This window comes from Pleurodeles waltl, chromosome 3_1, assembly GCF_031143425.1.
Source record: "Pleurodeles waltl isolate 20211129_DDA chromosome 3_1, aPleWal1.hap1.20221129, whole genome shotgun sequence".
In the NCBI taxonomy this organism is placed as follows: domain Eukaryota; kingdom Metazoa; phylum Chordata; class Amphibia; order Caudata; family Salamandridae; genus Pleurodeles; species Pleurodeles waltl.
Window position 1 is genome coordinate 238,791,424 of NC_090440.1, and position 12,054 is coordinate 238,803,477.

The following is a 12,054-nucleotide window of genomic DNA, read 5'->3' on the forward strand; positions in this document are numbered from 1 at the left end:
GACCTGTGAGCAGCTACGCAGGATGCATGCAGGAGCCATGTCATACTTCTGGGGCAGATACTAAGAACATGTTTTGGGACTATAAAATTGTGGCAGTGCTCAATTTGAGCCGGTTGTTGATGGTGAAGTCCACCAGCACTCATTTTTGGGGCGCAGCACCCATTTTCCCACTTCAGATATTGACCACATGCAAGAGAGAGAGAAATGCAGGAAGGAAGACAGAAGAAAAAGACAAAAGTAACATCGGAAAGGGAGAAAGTAGGAATCTGCATGTATGAGATAGAGGGCTGAGGAGTGTCTGTTAGTGAATGGAAGAACCATAAGGTTGATTCAAGACTATGCAGTCTTGGTAGTCAGTGCGGTGACATTTAGAGCTTCAGCCACGGGTTTCTGAGCAGAGCTTGGGGCACCTGCACTCACTCTATTTCAAATTAAACACTGTATTGCGGGGCAATACTAAAGCGAAATCGGCAAGAGACTATCATCCATAACTAATTGTACTGACCTGGACAGCCTGGAGAGTTGCATAGTCGGTCTCTTCAGGTGCCCTAAGACACGAAGAGTCGAGTATATATTTTCAGATGTAGCACTCTCACTAGCCAGAAGATCCATTAAAATTAAATGGAAAGCTCCATTCCTCTCACGGATAACAAACATATTTGCATGAAACAGCTGCACAGTGGGCTGAAGCAGATGCTATAGCTCTGCGAAGGAGGAGGATAGGGTCCGCAGGAAATATCTCTTTGCAGCCTATGGCATGATATGGTATGTGACTTCAAAGACAGCATTAAGGACGATAGTAAACCCTCTTGCTGAAATGCAGTGTAATGAGACATATGTATCTTTACGACAATGAGAATCATAGAACCTCTTCCACCAGCCACACTGCACTGAACTCACTGCAACTCTCAAAACACTCTAGTTGTATTGTTGCATCTAGAACAAGCACTAAACAGTCCTAGGAGTTGAGTACACACAAGCACAATATCACCTATTCCATGGGCTGAGTCGGTCACACTTAAACTGTTGGTGTTGTGTTTCTTAAGTTTCTGTTCCACAAGCAGACATGCTGCAGTCATTCAGAGATGGTATGTGTGTAGTACTCCCAGCTCGGTGCTGTCTAGATGCTGTTCTGTATCACTACTGGAGAATGATTACAACCAGCAAGTATATTCACAATAATCCTTAACAGTGTTTTGCTTGCAATGGCCAAAGAGTATTGAGAAATATAACTGTAACTGCTTGAAACCCAATAAAAATCAGTAAAAGAAAACAGAGGGCTTCCAACTATTTCAGCGCAATGTTATAGATATATAGTAACAAGCCGGGGCGGCTCCTCCATTAGGGCAGAGGAGCGTCACCCTCTCTCGCCAGCTGTAAACCTTTTGCCAAAAAACAATAATAAACTGTGTTTATTATTGTTTTTTGGTCAAAGGGGCGTGTGCACTCTCCCTCAGTGCGCATGTATGTTTGGCCGGCCGTCTCAGGCCGGCCTACACACATGCGCAGTAGGCTATCTCCAGCCCATCAACACAGTTGCTGGGCTGGAGAGAGCATGCATAGGCTCCCAGTCGGCCTGGGAGCGCCCTGGCTGGGTGCTCCCAGACAATCCTGATGCTGCTTTGAGCAGCGTCAGGATTGGCTGCAGGGCAGGCTGGGTGGCTGTTCCTGCAGCCAGCAGAGGAGCAGATGGAGCGGTGCGGCAGCAATGGCGATGGAGGTGTTTTAAAAAATATATTTTTTATTTAATTTTTATTTACCCCCTCACCCCATGTGCCGGCCCATGTGCCGCCCGCCCCTTCTGATTGCCACGAGCTGCTACTGATAACAAGCCAGGTATGGTGTGGTTTCCCGATGAGCTGCAGTGATGAAAAAAGTAGTCTGAGGAGTCTAGCTGCTTTCAGAAGGGAATCCAGGTGAAGCAGTGAAGTGAAGAATCAATTCCTGTATTAAGTGCTTCTGAAAGCACCTCATCATTATGTACAAAAAGGACCTTGCCAATAAGTATGCCTGAGCTCTCTAAATTCATAGTCGATAGATGGAGGCAAAGGCAGATAAAACATGAGGGTACCTCTTGCTTGTGTGTGTCAATGAGTAATCTACATATTAAAAGTTATTCAGTGTTTATTTTGCAAAAACGTAAGTGTAGAAGCCCAAAGTTTTTCTTTGGTGCCGCCGCCAGTGCAAGTGATTATTGGGGTTGCCACATACCTAGGGTGGTGCCTTCCTCTTTCTTCCACCACCCTACACTGTGTCTCTAATGCCTTTCCTCCAGGATTTTTTTCACCTCTGCTTTCTTCCGTTGTGATGGTTGCCTATCTCTCGTCTTCCTTCCTTCTGTCTTTTCTGCCTTTTCTCTCTTGCTTTGAGTCACAGTCTGATGTTACCCAAAAAGTAATCCAGGTGCGCACTAACCGCAACCACCTGCACAAATAAAACCAGGAAGGAGAATGTGTTTCACACAACGAAGGGAGCTCACTGGAGCTCTTTGAAGCTGTTATGAAACTTAATTGTGTCGTATGTGTTTACCTTCTCAATGCAACTTTGATGACTCGATGTGACTTAACATAGTGTGACCGTTTCTCTTACCACACACATGATGGGAGCTGTGTACCTTGGCATAATTTAAACTTTACAATGGCACAAGACCCCTGGACTCGTTTGTTGATTTGATCAAGGGACACATTCAAGAAATATATAGAAGAGTAATGTGGAGAGGTGTAGAAGGTTTGGGGTCCGGCACTCATTCTGCCAAGCCTCAGCCTCAGCAACACCTACGTGCAATGCACCAAAATCAGAACACATTTCTGGCAAATGCGCTGCAAATGTCACAGGAACCAAAGTCTAAATTATGATGGTTGAACAGACATCTGTTGCCCCTCCACAGGACAGGACCATCCCTTCATAGAACACGGGTAATTTAAGAGATGTCCAACAGAGCTCCTCCTGTTTGGGTCCACTTACAATATTTGATTGAGTAAAAACACGCTGCCATTTCATTATTTCATATTTTCCACTCATTTTCTTGTTGAGCAACATGACATTGCTATCATAAAAAGGTAGGAATCTGCTCATGAGTGCCTACATCCAGACTTCCATGCACTACATATCTGTCTATGTATGATTTACCCTGAATTATTTCATGTGCTGCGTAGGCTGGGCATTTACAGCATGCCAGCTGGCAGTCAAGCGCACCTTTAAGACTTCGCACAAAGCCTGAAATCAACCACTTTTAGGTTAATGTCTTCATCAATAATCAGATTCTCTGGTTTCAGATCCTTACAGATATACCACTCTCAATGTGTGTAAGCCACTTCAACTATAATCTGTCATAAAAATATCAAGGCTTCATTTTACATTGTCTTTGCCAATTATTTAATCAAAGAACTCTGCCACAACAATACTACGAAATCCTGAAGGTCTTCTTTGAAGTTTTGATAACATGATACAATCAGCAAATGTGATGGTGGCTTAAGCGCTTCATTCCTTTAATCTCTATTAACATAAGGTAAGTCATCCCTAATCCAACATTTTGTCCATAATTTTCACTGACACTGCCTCACCAGTAAGGAGATGACAAGTAAGTTTAACATTTTCAAACTCATTTCAATAGTTTTGTGAAAGTCACAACATTTGGGAAGTTTATCACAGTCATGGACAGCCATGTTAGTTAACATAAAGGGAGAGTCTTGTTGGAAAGCAAGCTCATCCCCTAAGAGATATCTCCACTCTGCTGCTTGCAAGGGATGGACTTGCTTTCAACTTCTTGTTATTACCTTATCACTGATATCCTGAGTGGAGATTCCATAAAGATCAGAGTTTTGGATGTCAGGCAGTGGTGTCCTCTTGCCTGAGATGGTTATTTGTTCTGTGTAGTTTGAATCCCCAAATTCACCTGGGCTTCTTGGATTGGCTAACACGAACAAACACAAAGACATAGAAAGTAAAAAAGTATTCAGGGTTGATGTGATTGAACAAATAAGGGATTGAAAGTGGATGGAGCAGGGAAGTTTGTAAACATTAACTTGAGACTAAATTCTTAAATACTGCAAGGAAACGTTCAGGTGGAAAGGAAGGACTCTGGACCCCCAATCTACGCATATCTCAACCAACTCAGGGCAGATTCTTGTGCTTATTAGAGTATTTCTCTATGTGTGGAAGAAGCATGCTTAACTCAAAGAAACAATTGGAGGTTTTTAAGACTCCACAGGTTTATGAGCATCGGTTTACCCACCCAGAGACCCTGCTAGAAAAAATGGAGTTAGTTCTTTCTTTATCATACAATGTGCAACACTGGGTTCTTTTGTAGTTAACAATCATTTCTCAAAGGCACACATTGAACAAAAACAGTCATTTGGAGCACTTCTGATAGTAAGCAGTAGCAACTTTTCAAATTTGGGAGTGCACTGTCAATACCCACCTTTTGGTCACCCTTTCTTATGTTTTCACAGAATATTTTGTGTTCATGCAAATTAATTCTCAAATTATAATATATTATCACCCCACTTTTTGGGAGCGCTACTGAAATATCAAATACAATATTTGAATGACCATCTCTAATGACTTGCCACAAAGTAGAACTCCATATAAAAGCAGTTCTCATCACAATCATCTAAACCCTAGAGCCTCAAAAGGTCTGACATATGGCCAATGATGTAATGAGGCGATGCATAGCATAAGTGAGTTACTCTCCTTAACATTGTTTTGACATGATAGAAGACCAAAGAATGTCTTGATATTTTATGTGAGATTGGTAGTCTTAGAGAAGAAGTGACAAATTGTTCATCCTGTGAGTAAGATTGAAATAACTAAACGGTTTTCCTGATGTATCACTAATAACCCTTTAGATGTAAATGTGAGGTATTTTCATACCCTACTAATTATTAATGTTTGAATTTCTGGGGCACTGTGTGGTATGATCTGGTACATGAAACATTTAAGGGCATCAGTACCCATCAGGTTTCTTGGCAATGGAGAGGAAAGTCCATTGAAACCATGTGACTACTGAGGGTACAACCTGACTGAGCATCATTGGATACATTTTAAACTTCAGTCTTGTGACATGGAGTGTTGTCAGAGAAGCTGTCGTCAAGAAATGGGCAACAAACTCCCCATAGACAGGTAAAGGCCCTAGAACTCCTGTTGTGTTCCTGTATTGGTACGCTAACTCTTGTATTTCGGATTGGGTACATGTGGTAGTTTGCTAAACTAAGTAAGCACTACTAAAAACATGATGGGATTGCTGAGCGTCCCAAAATAAGGCGACGCTGGCTATTGCACCCCTTTCTTGTGTGTAGCTACTCTTTAATCAAACATCTTGAATAGGTATGAAACCTGACTTATCAGTCACAGGATCATACACAGTAAACGGTATCCACCAGTAAATATCTACCATGCTTTTCAAGGAAAATAAAAGGATTATCAAACTGAACCTCAATTGTTCTGTCTAGGGCAAGTTCAACCCATTTACAGCCAACAGAGGGCCTGATTTAGATCTTGGCGGTAATGGTCCCGCTGTCGCTTTTCCATATGAAAACCCATCCGCTGCCATGGCGGTCCACCCGCCCTATTTAGATGTTAGCTGGAGCATAGGCAAAAGACTGCCGATGGTCCGCCATCAACGCCAAAAAACACCACCTGCGTCAACATCACTATAGGCTAAAACGGCTGGCTGCAGGATGCTAGCCCCTTTCCCCACCGAGCCAGTCACAATGTGCATTCCCGCTGACGCAACTGTGGCAACTAAACCTCTACACCTGAGTTGACTGGGAAGGATAAAATAACAAAACTCACTTTTTTTTTTTTTTACACTTTCCACATTTCCTGCCTCCATGAACCCACTCATACCAGTCCTGCTGTTGCTCCTGGGCCTGGGTCAAGATGGAAATCACCCCATCATCGCCGGATAAGAAGGTAAGTCATAGTCATACCTTTTATCATCAGAATTTTTGCTTCACGGCAGCACTGGACTCGTGCATGTGTAAATAATTTTGGCACCATAATGATGCGCAATGCTTATGTGTGTAATGTTGTACTTAGAAAATTTATCAGAATAGACCTCAACATAGAAGTAGCACCCACTAATCTGGTACGAACTGCCTTCATGGCAATGGACACCTAGACAAAAAGTCACAGCAATCTCAAAGAGTAATGCATCCACAAAGGTGTGTGCAATAGTTCCACAATAAAATCGAAAGCATTAACAGTATACCCAATAGGAACCAAACAACCCCAGGATAATGTAGCAATTCCACTACAACATGCTATAAGTGGGTGTACACAGAATGTACTACCAATGTTACCTCTAAACTGCAAACATGGCAGAGATGTATGAAGGTCACATGTCCCCTTGTTGTGTCTAATATATCACCAATATCAGATGTCACTTGGGGCATGCCTTATGAGGCCAATATATTTAAACAGAGCGATTTTGCCCAAAGGTCTAGAAGCTCTGTGATTACTCAAAATGGTTGTTAGTGGATTAAACGATAATCTTACTTACCCAGGCGAAAAGGTCACTTATCAATATCACTTCCACCATGCCAACTTTTCTAATCAATATACCTAGGTTAGATGAACTTGGAGACAATGAAAAGCTGTGAGCTGGATGCGGGAGTCTTTGGGGTGAGGCCGCGTAGTGTGGACTTGTTATAGATTGACAACCACGGAGACAATATTTGGTAGAGTAACGCTTTTTGAAAGTCTCATAGATGATGTTAGCATGAATTGATTAGCAAAGTTGGCATTGTGGAAGTGATACCCATAAGTGACCTTTTCTCCTGGTAAAAATGTGTGAGGGGTGGATGACGGTGTCCTGAGGAGACATAGTAAATAATTTGAGGTTGAAACATCGACTGTGTCTTCCCACATGGCTTAAGAAATATGTATATTCATAGGAAGAAGCACTGAGTAGCAGGCTATCCCCATTAAAACACGATTGGGAAATGAACAGAGTTATTGTTTAATATTATGTATATTTGTTTATATGATCACTGCGTAATCTGCACCTCATGAATCACTCATTCACACTGTAATATCTTTGATTGTGTTATGAACTGAATGTGTATAAAGACTGATATTTTGAGATAGGAATCTAGTTTTGACTAATGCATTAATGAAAGTTTTGTAATGGTGCCTATGTTTAATTAAGATTATTGTTTAGTCTACTAACAATTAATCATTTTGAGTAATCAAAGAGCTTCTAGACCTTTGGGCAAAATAGCTCTGTGTAAATGAGTCCCAGGTGACAATGTGTTAATGCTTGAAGATTTTCACCCCTGTCCTGTGGGCATATTGTGTTGTCCTTGTGGTGTAGTATAACAAGGCCAATATGGCAGATGCGTTTTGAAACTGTTCCGCATTAACACCCCTTTCTCTGTTTCAATTACGGGCTATGTCTGCTATCTAGTTACTACTATCAAGTAACTAGGATCATTATCCAGGTTTGCTGGACTTGCGGGAGGACCTGAAACTGAGCCCTGACCTGTGCCCATGTGGTATTATAGGCCGGCCTGTTGGTGGGATGTGTGTCGGAGGAGAGGTGACCGCGTGCTGCCGACTGCATCCCAAAGTCGGCTTGACAGGCAGGCCCGGTTGGTGCTGACGGAGTGGCGACGGGCTCAGGTGGCTGCTGTGAACCAAAGGAGTCCACCAGTGAAGGCACCCGAAACAAACCTGCCCAGGAAATGCTGTCCCTGAGTTGCAGTCTAGTGTAGTGTAGTGACAGCACGCTGAGCACAGGGGTTGGGATCGGATCCAGCCACGCACCTGATTTTCCACCCGATAGCAAAGGATAGACCATTCGTGTAAGCAGGCGTGCTGCCCTACTGTGGCCGGCAGTTTGCTGCTATAGGTGGGCACACAGCTGTCAAACACCCAGAGGAGTACTCAGTAGTCCGGATGAAGGGGTGAAGCACTGCCAACTAGGAGCTAAATAAACAACGCAACCTGCGGTGTGACTGGCGGACACAGTGTTAGAGAGAGATTGTGAGACACACCAGACTCTTAGTCCATGATTGTGCCCAACCTGCACTGGACCCCTTTACAGCTCAACTGAATCAATGTTCCAACAACTACACCTCCTGTTCCCAAGACTCAGGCCTGTGGGACAACTGGAGATACCGGTACTGATGACCTTTCCCCCCTCCCGGGGAGGCCCCCGACATGTCGGGCACGTTGTTCTGGGGCCTTGGGCTGATCGCAAACAGTGGCATGGGTCTCACAATAAGAGTGATTGCTAAAAGCAACTGGAAATAGTCTGCTAAACTATGTGAATATCCTACTACATAATGGCTCGACTACTACTGATCGTGAGCCATGAGTGGCAGCCGCATCAGTGCTGAACCTGTCATATGCGCAGCACCTGCCTGAAGGCTGGGCTCCCACTGTAGACCCTTGTAACCTGGTTGTGTGGCACATGCACAGCCCCTGGCCAGATCACCTGGAGGTGACACGATCCCAGATTACCCACTTTTTCCCCCATCTTGATACTGACTCCAGAACTTGTGGGAAAAGAGCACTATGCTCACTCTAACAGCACACCCATCTTTGCAGGCTACTATTGACTCAACTATAGCGCTCCACCACATGGTTGAGACACCCTTCAAGAGGCCCCTTCCTAACTCCATTGTGAAGACAACCTATACCTGAAGCTACTGTCAACTCCACCTGCAGACACACCGGCTGGGACTGCTCGTGCTGCGGTGTGCTTAGTATCTGCGGCCACCAACAGGTGGGTCCTGATGCACAGCATTACCTACACATCTCATTGACCACTATAAACCAGGTAAAATTGTGATGGGAAGTTTGCGATGGACTGACCACAATATCTCCTCACATCCCCGAATCTCACCCACAACAATAGCACCAGTACTGGACAAGCAGGACTGCGCAGAAGGTCCTGTCTCGCTTGAAGACAAATTAGACACTGTGCTAGAGGCAATTGAACACTCTAGGTCCTCATTAGAATCCAAGATAGATACGGTCGCGACCGATCTTACCCTACTGCACACAGACCACGGGAAATTCACCGATAAAGTGACAGCAGCGGAGCAGACTCTTGAGCCAATACAACCAAAAGTCCAAAGCATGGAATCCTCCCTACAAACTCTGTCAGAACGTGTACAAATATTGGCAAGACGTGCCGAAGATACAGCAGGGCAATCCAGCAGAAATAATATTCGAGTGGTGGGCCTTCCTGAGCGTGCTGCGGGTTGAGACTTGGTGAAATATGTGGTAACCTGACTGCGTGAACTCTTCCCCCTATCAGCTTTATCACAATTCTTCTGTCGAGGGGGCACATCGGGTCCAGATGCGTAGGCCTCCACCAGGCTCAAACCCCTGCCCAATAGTAATCCTGTTCCTCCACTACTGTGACAGAGATTCGGTGTTGAAAGAAACACACCTGCTTTCCAAGGTGAAGGTGGATAACTCTTGAATCATGTTTTTCACAGATAACACAGTAGCTGTACAAAGGCAACAGGGCTCCTTTCTTGCTGTGAGGCACCGACTACGGGAATTAGAACTACATTATTCACTCCTTTTTCCAGCAAGACTGCGTGTTGTCGCAGAGGGTACCGCACACATCCTTACTTTAGGAGGCTGGACTGGCTTGTAGTGAGTACCAAGGGGTACTTATACCTTGCACCAGGCCCAGGTATCCCTTATTAGTGTATAGGGTGTCTAGCAGCTTAGGCTGATAGATAATGGTAGCTTAGCAGAGCAGCTTAGGCTGAACTAGGAGACGAGTGAAGCTTCTACAGTACCACTAGTGTCATATGCACAATATCATAAGAAAACACAATACACAGATATACTAAAAATAAAGGTACTTTATTTTTATGACAATATGCCAAAGTATCTCAGTGAGTACCCTCAGTATGAGGATAGCAAATATACACAAGATATATGTACACAATACCAAAAATATGCAGTATAGTATTAGAAAACAGTGCAAACAATGTATAGTTACAATAGGATGCAATGGGGGCACATAGGGATAGGGGCAACACAAACCATATACTCCAAAAGTGGAATGCGAACCACAAATGGACCCCAAACCTATGTGACCTTGTAGAGGGTCGCTGGGACTGTAAGAAAACAGTGAGGGTTAGAAAAATAGCCCACCCCAAGACCCTGAAATGTGAGTGCAAAGTGCACTAAAGTTCCCCAAAGAGCACAGAAGTCGTGATAGGGGAATTCTGCAGGAAAGACCAAAACCAGCAATGCAACAACAATGGATTTCCAGACGAGGGTACCTGTGGAACAAGGGGACCAAGTCCAAAAGTCACGATCAAGTCGAGAGTGGGCAGATGCCCAGGAAATGCCAGCTGTGGGTGCAAAGAAGCTGCTACTGGACAGTAGAAGCTGAGGATTCTGCAAGAACGACAAGGGCTAGAAACTTCCCCTTTGGAGGATGGATGTCCCATGCCGTGGAGAGTCGTACAGAAGTGTTTTCCTGTGGAAAGACCGTAAACAAGCCTTGCTAGCTGCAAAGCTCGCAGTTGGGATTTTTGGGTGCTGCTGTGGCCCAGGAGGGACCAGGATGTCGCCAATTGCATCAGGGGACAGAGGGGACGCCCAGCAAGACAAGGAGCCCTCTCAGAAGCAGGCAGCACCTGCAGAAGTGCCAGAACAGGCACTACAAAGTGGAGTGAAACGGTGCTCACCCGAAGTTGCACAAAGGAGTCCCACGCCGCCGGAGGACAACTCAGGAGGTTGTGCAATGCAGGTTAGAGTGCCGTGGACCCAGGCTTGGCTGTGCACAAAGGATTCCCTCGGAAAGTGCACAGGAGCCGGAGTAGCTGCAAAACACGCGGTTCCCAGCAATGCAATCTGGCGTGGGGAGGCAAGGACTTACCTCCACCAAACTTGGACTGAAGAGTCACTGGACTGTGGGAGTCACTTGGACAGAGTTGCTGGAATCAAGGGACCTCGCTCGTCGTGCTGAGAGGAGATCCAGAGGACCGGTGATGCAGTTCTTTGGTGCCTGCGGTTGCAGGGGGAAGATTCCGTCGACCCACGGGAGATTTCTTTGGAGGTTCTAGTGCAGAGAGGGGGCAGACTACCCCCACAGCATGCACCACCAGGAAAACAGTCGAGAAGGCGGCAGGATCAGCGTTACAGAGTTGCAGTAGTCGTCTTCGCTACTTTGTTGCAGTTTTGCAGACTTCCAGCGCGGTCAGCAGTCGATTCCTTGGCAGAAGGTGAAGAGAGAGATGCAGAGGAACTTGGATGAGCTCTTGCATTCGTTATCTAAGGAATTCCCCAAAGCAGAGACTCTAAATAGCCAGAAAAGAGGGTTTGGCTACTTAGGAGAGAGGATAGGCTAGCAACACCTGAAGGAGCCTATCAGAAGGAGTCTCTGACGTCACCTGTTGGCCCTGGCCACTCAGAGCAGTCCAGTGTGCCAGCAGCACCTCTGTTTCCAAGATGGCAGAGGTCTGGAGCACACTGGAGGAGCTCTGGGCACCTCCCAGGGGAGGTGCAGGTCAGGGGAGTGGTCACTCCCCTTTCCTTTGTCCAGTTTCGCGCCAGAGCAGGGCTGAGGGGTCCCTGAACCGGTGTAGACTGGCTTATGCAGAAATGGGCACCATCTGTGCCCATGAAAGCATCTACACCTTATTCCAAAGGGAGAGGGTGTAACACCCTCTCTCTGAGGACGTCCATTGTTCTGCCTTCCTGGGCCAAGCCTGGCTGGACCCCAGGAGGGCAGAAACCTGTCTGAGGGGTTGGCAGCAGCAGCAGCTGCAGTGAAACCCCTGAAAAGGCAGTTTGGCAGTACCCGGGTCTGTGCTAGAGACCCGTGGGATCATGGGATTGTGCCAACAATGCCAGGATGGCATAGAGGGGGCAAATCCATGATCGTAGACATGTTACATGGCCATATTCGGAGTTACCATTGTGAAGCTACACATAGGTAGTGACCTATATGTAGTGCACGCGTGTAATGGTGTCCCCGCACTCACAAAGTCCGGGGAATTGGCCCTGAACAATGTGGGGGCACCTTGGCTAGTGCCAGGGTGCCCACACACTAAGTAACTTACCACCCAACCT

The 12,054-nt window shown here is 45.6% G+C and overlaps 1 protein-coding gene and 1 pseudogene across 1 annotated transcript in view; both read right to left on the reverse strand.

Annotated features, from left to right (window-relative positions):
• The window catches only part of LOC138283986 (myosin-13-like), a 346,976-nt gene that overhangs the window by 165,207 nt on the left and 169,715 nt on the right, over positions 1–12,054 (reverse strand). Inside the window, exon 13 of the mRNA XM_069222310.1 lies at positions 3,777–3,913. Within this exon, the coding sequence (XP_069078411.1) occupies positions 3,777–3,913 (137 nt within the window). The remainder of the gene's footprint in view (positions 1–3,776; positions 3,914–12,054) is intronic.
• Positions 2,850–3,665, reverse strand: LOC138285923 (maternal embryonic leucine zipper kinase-like; annotated as a pseudogene).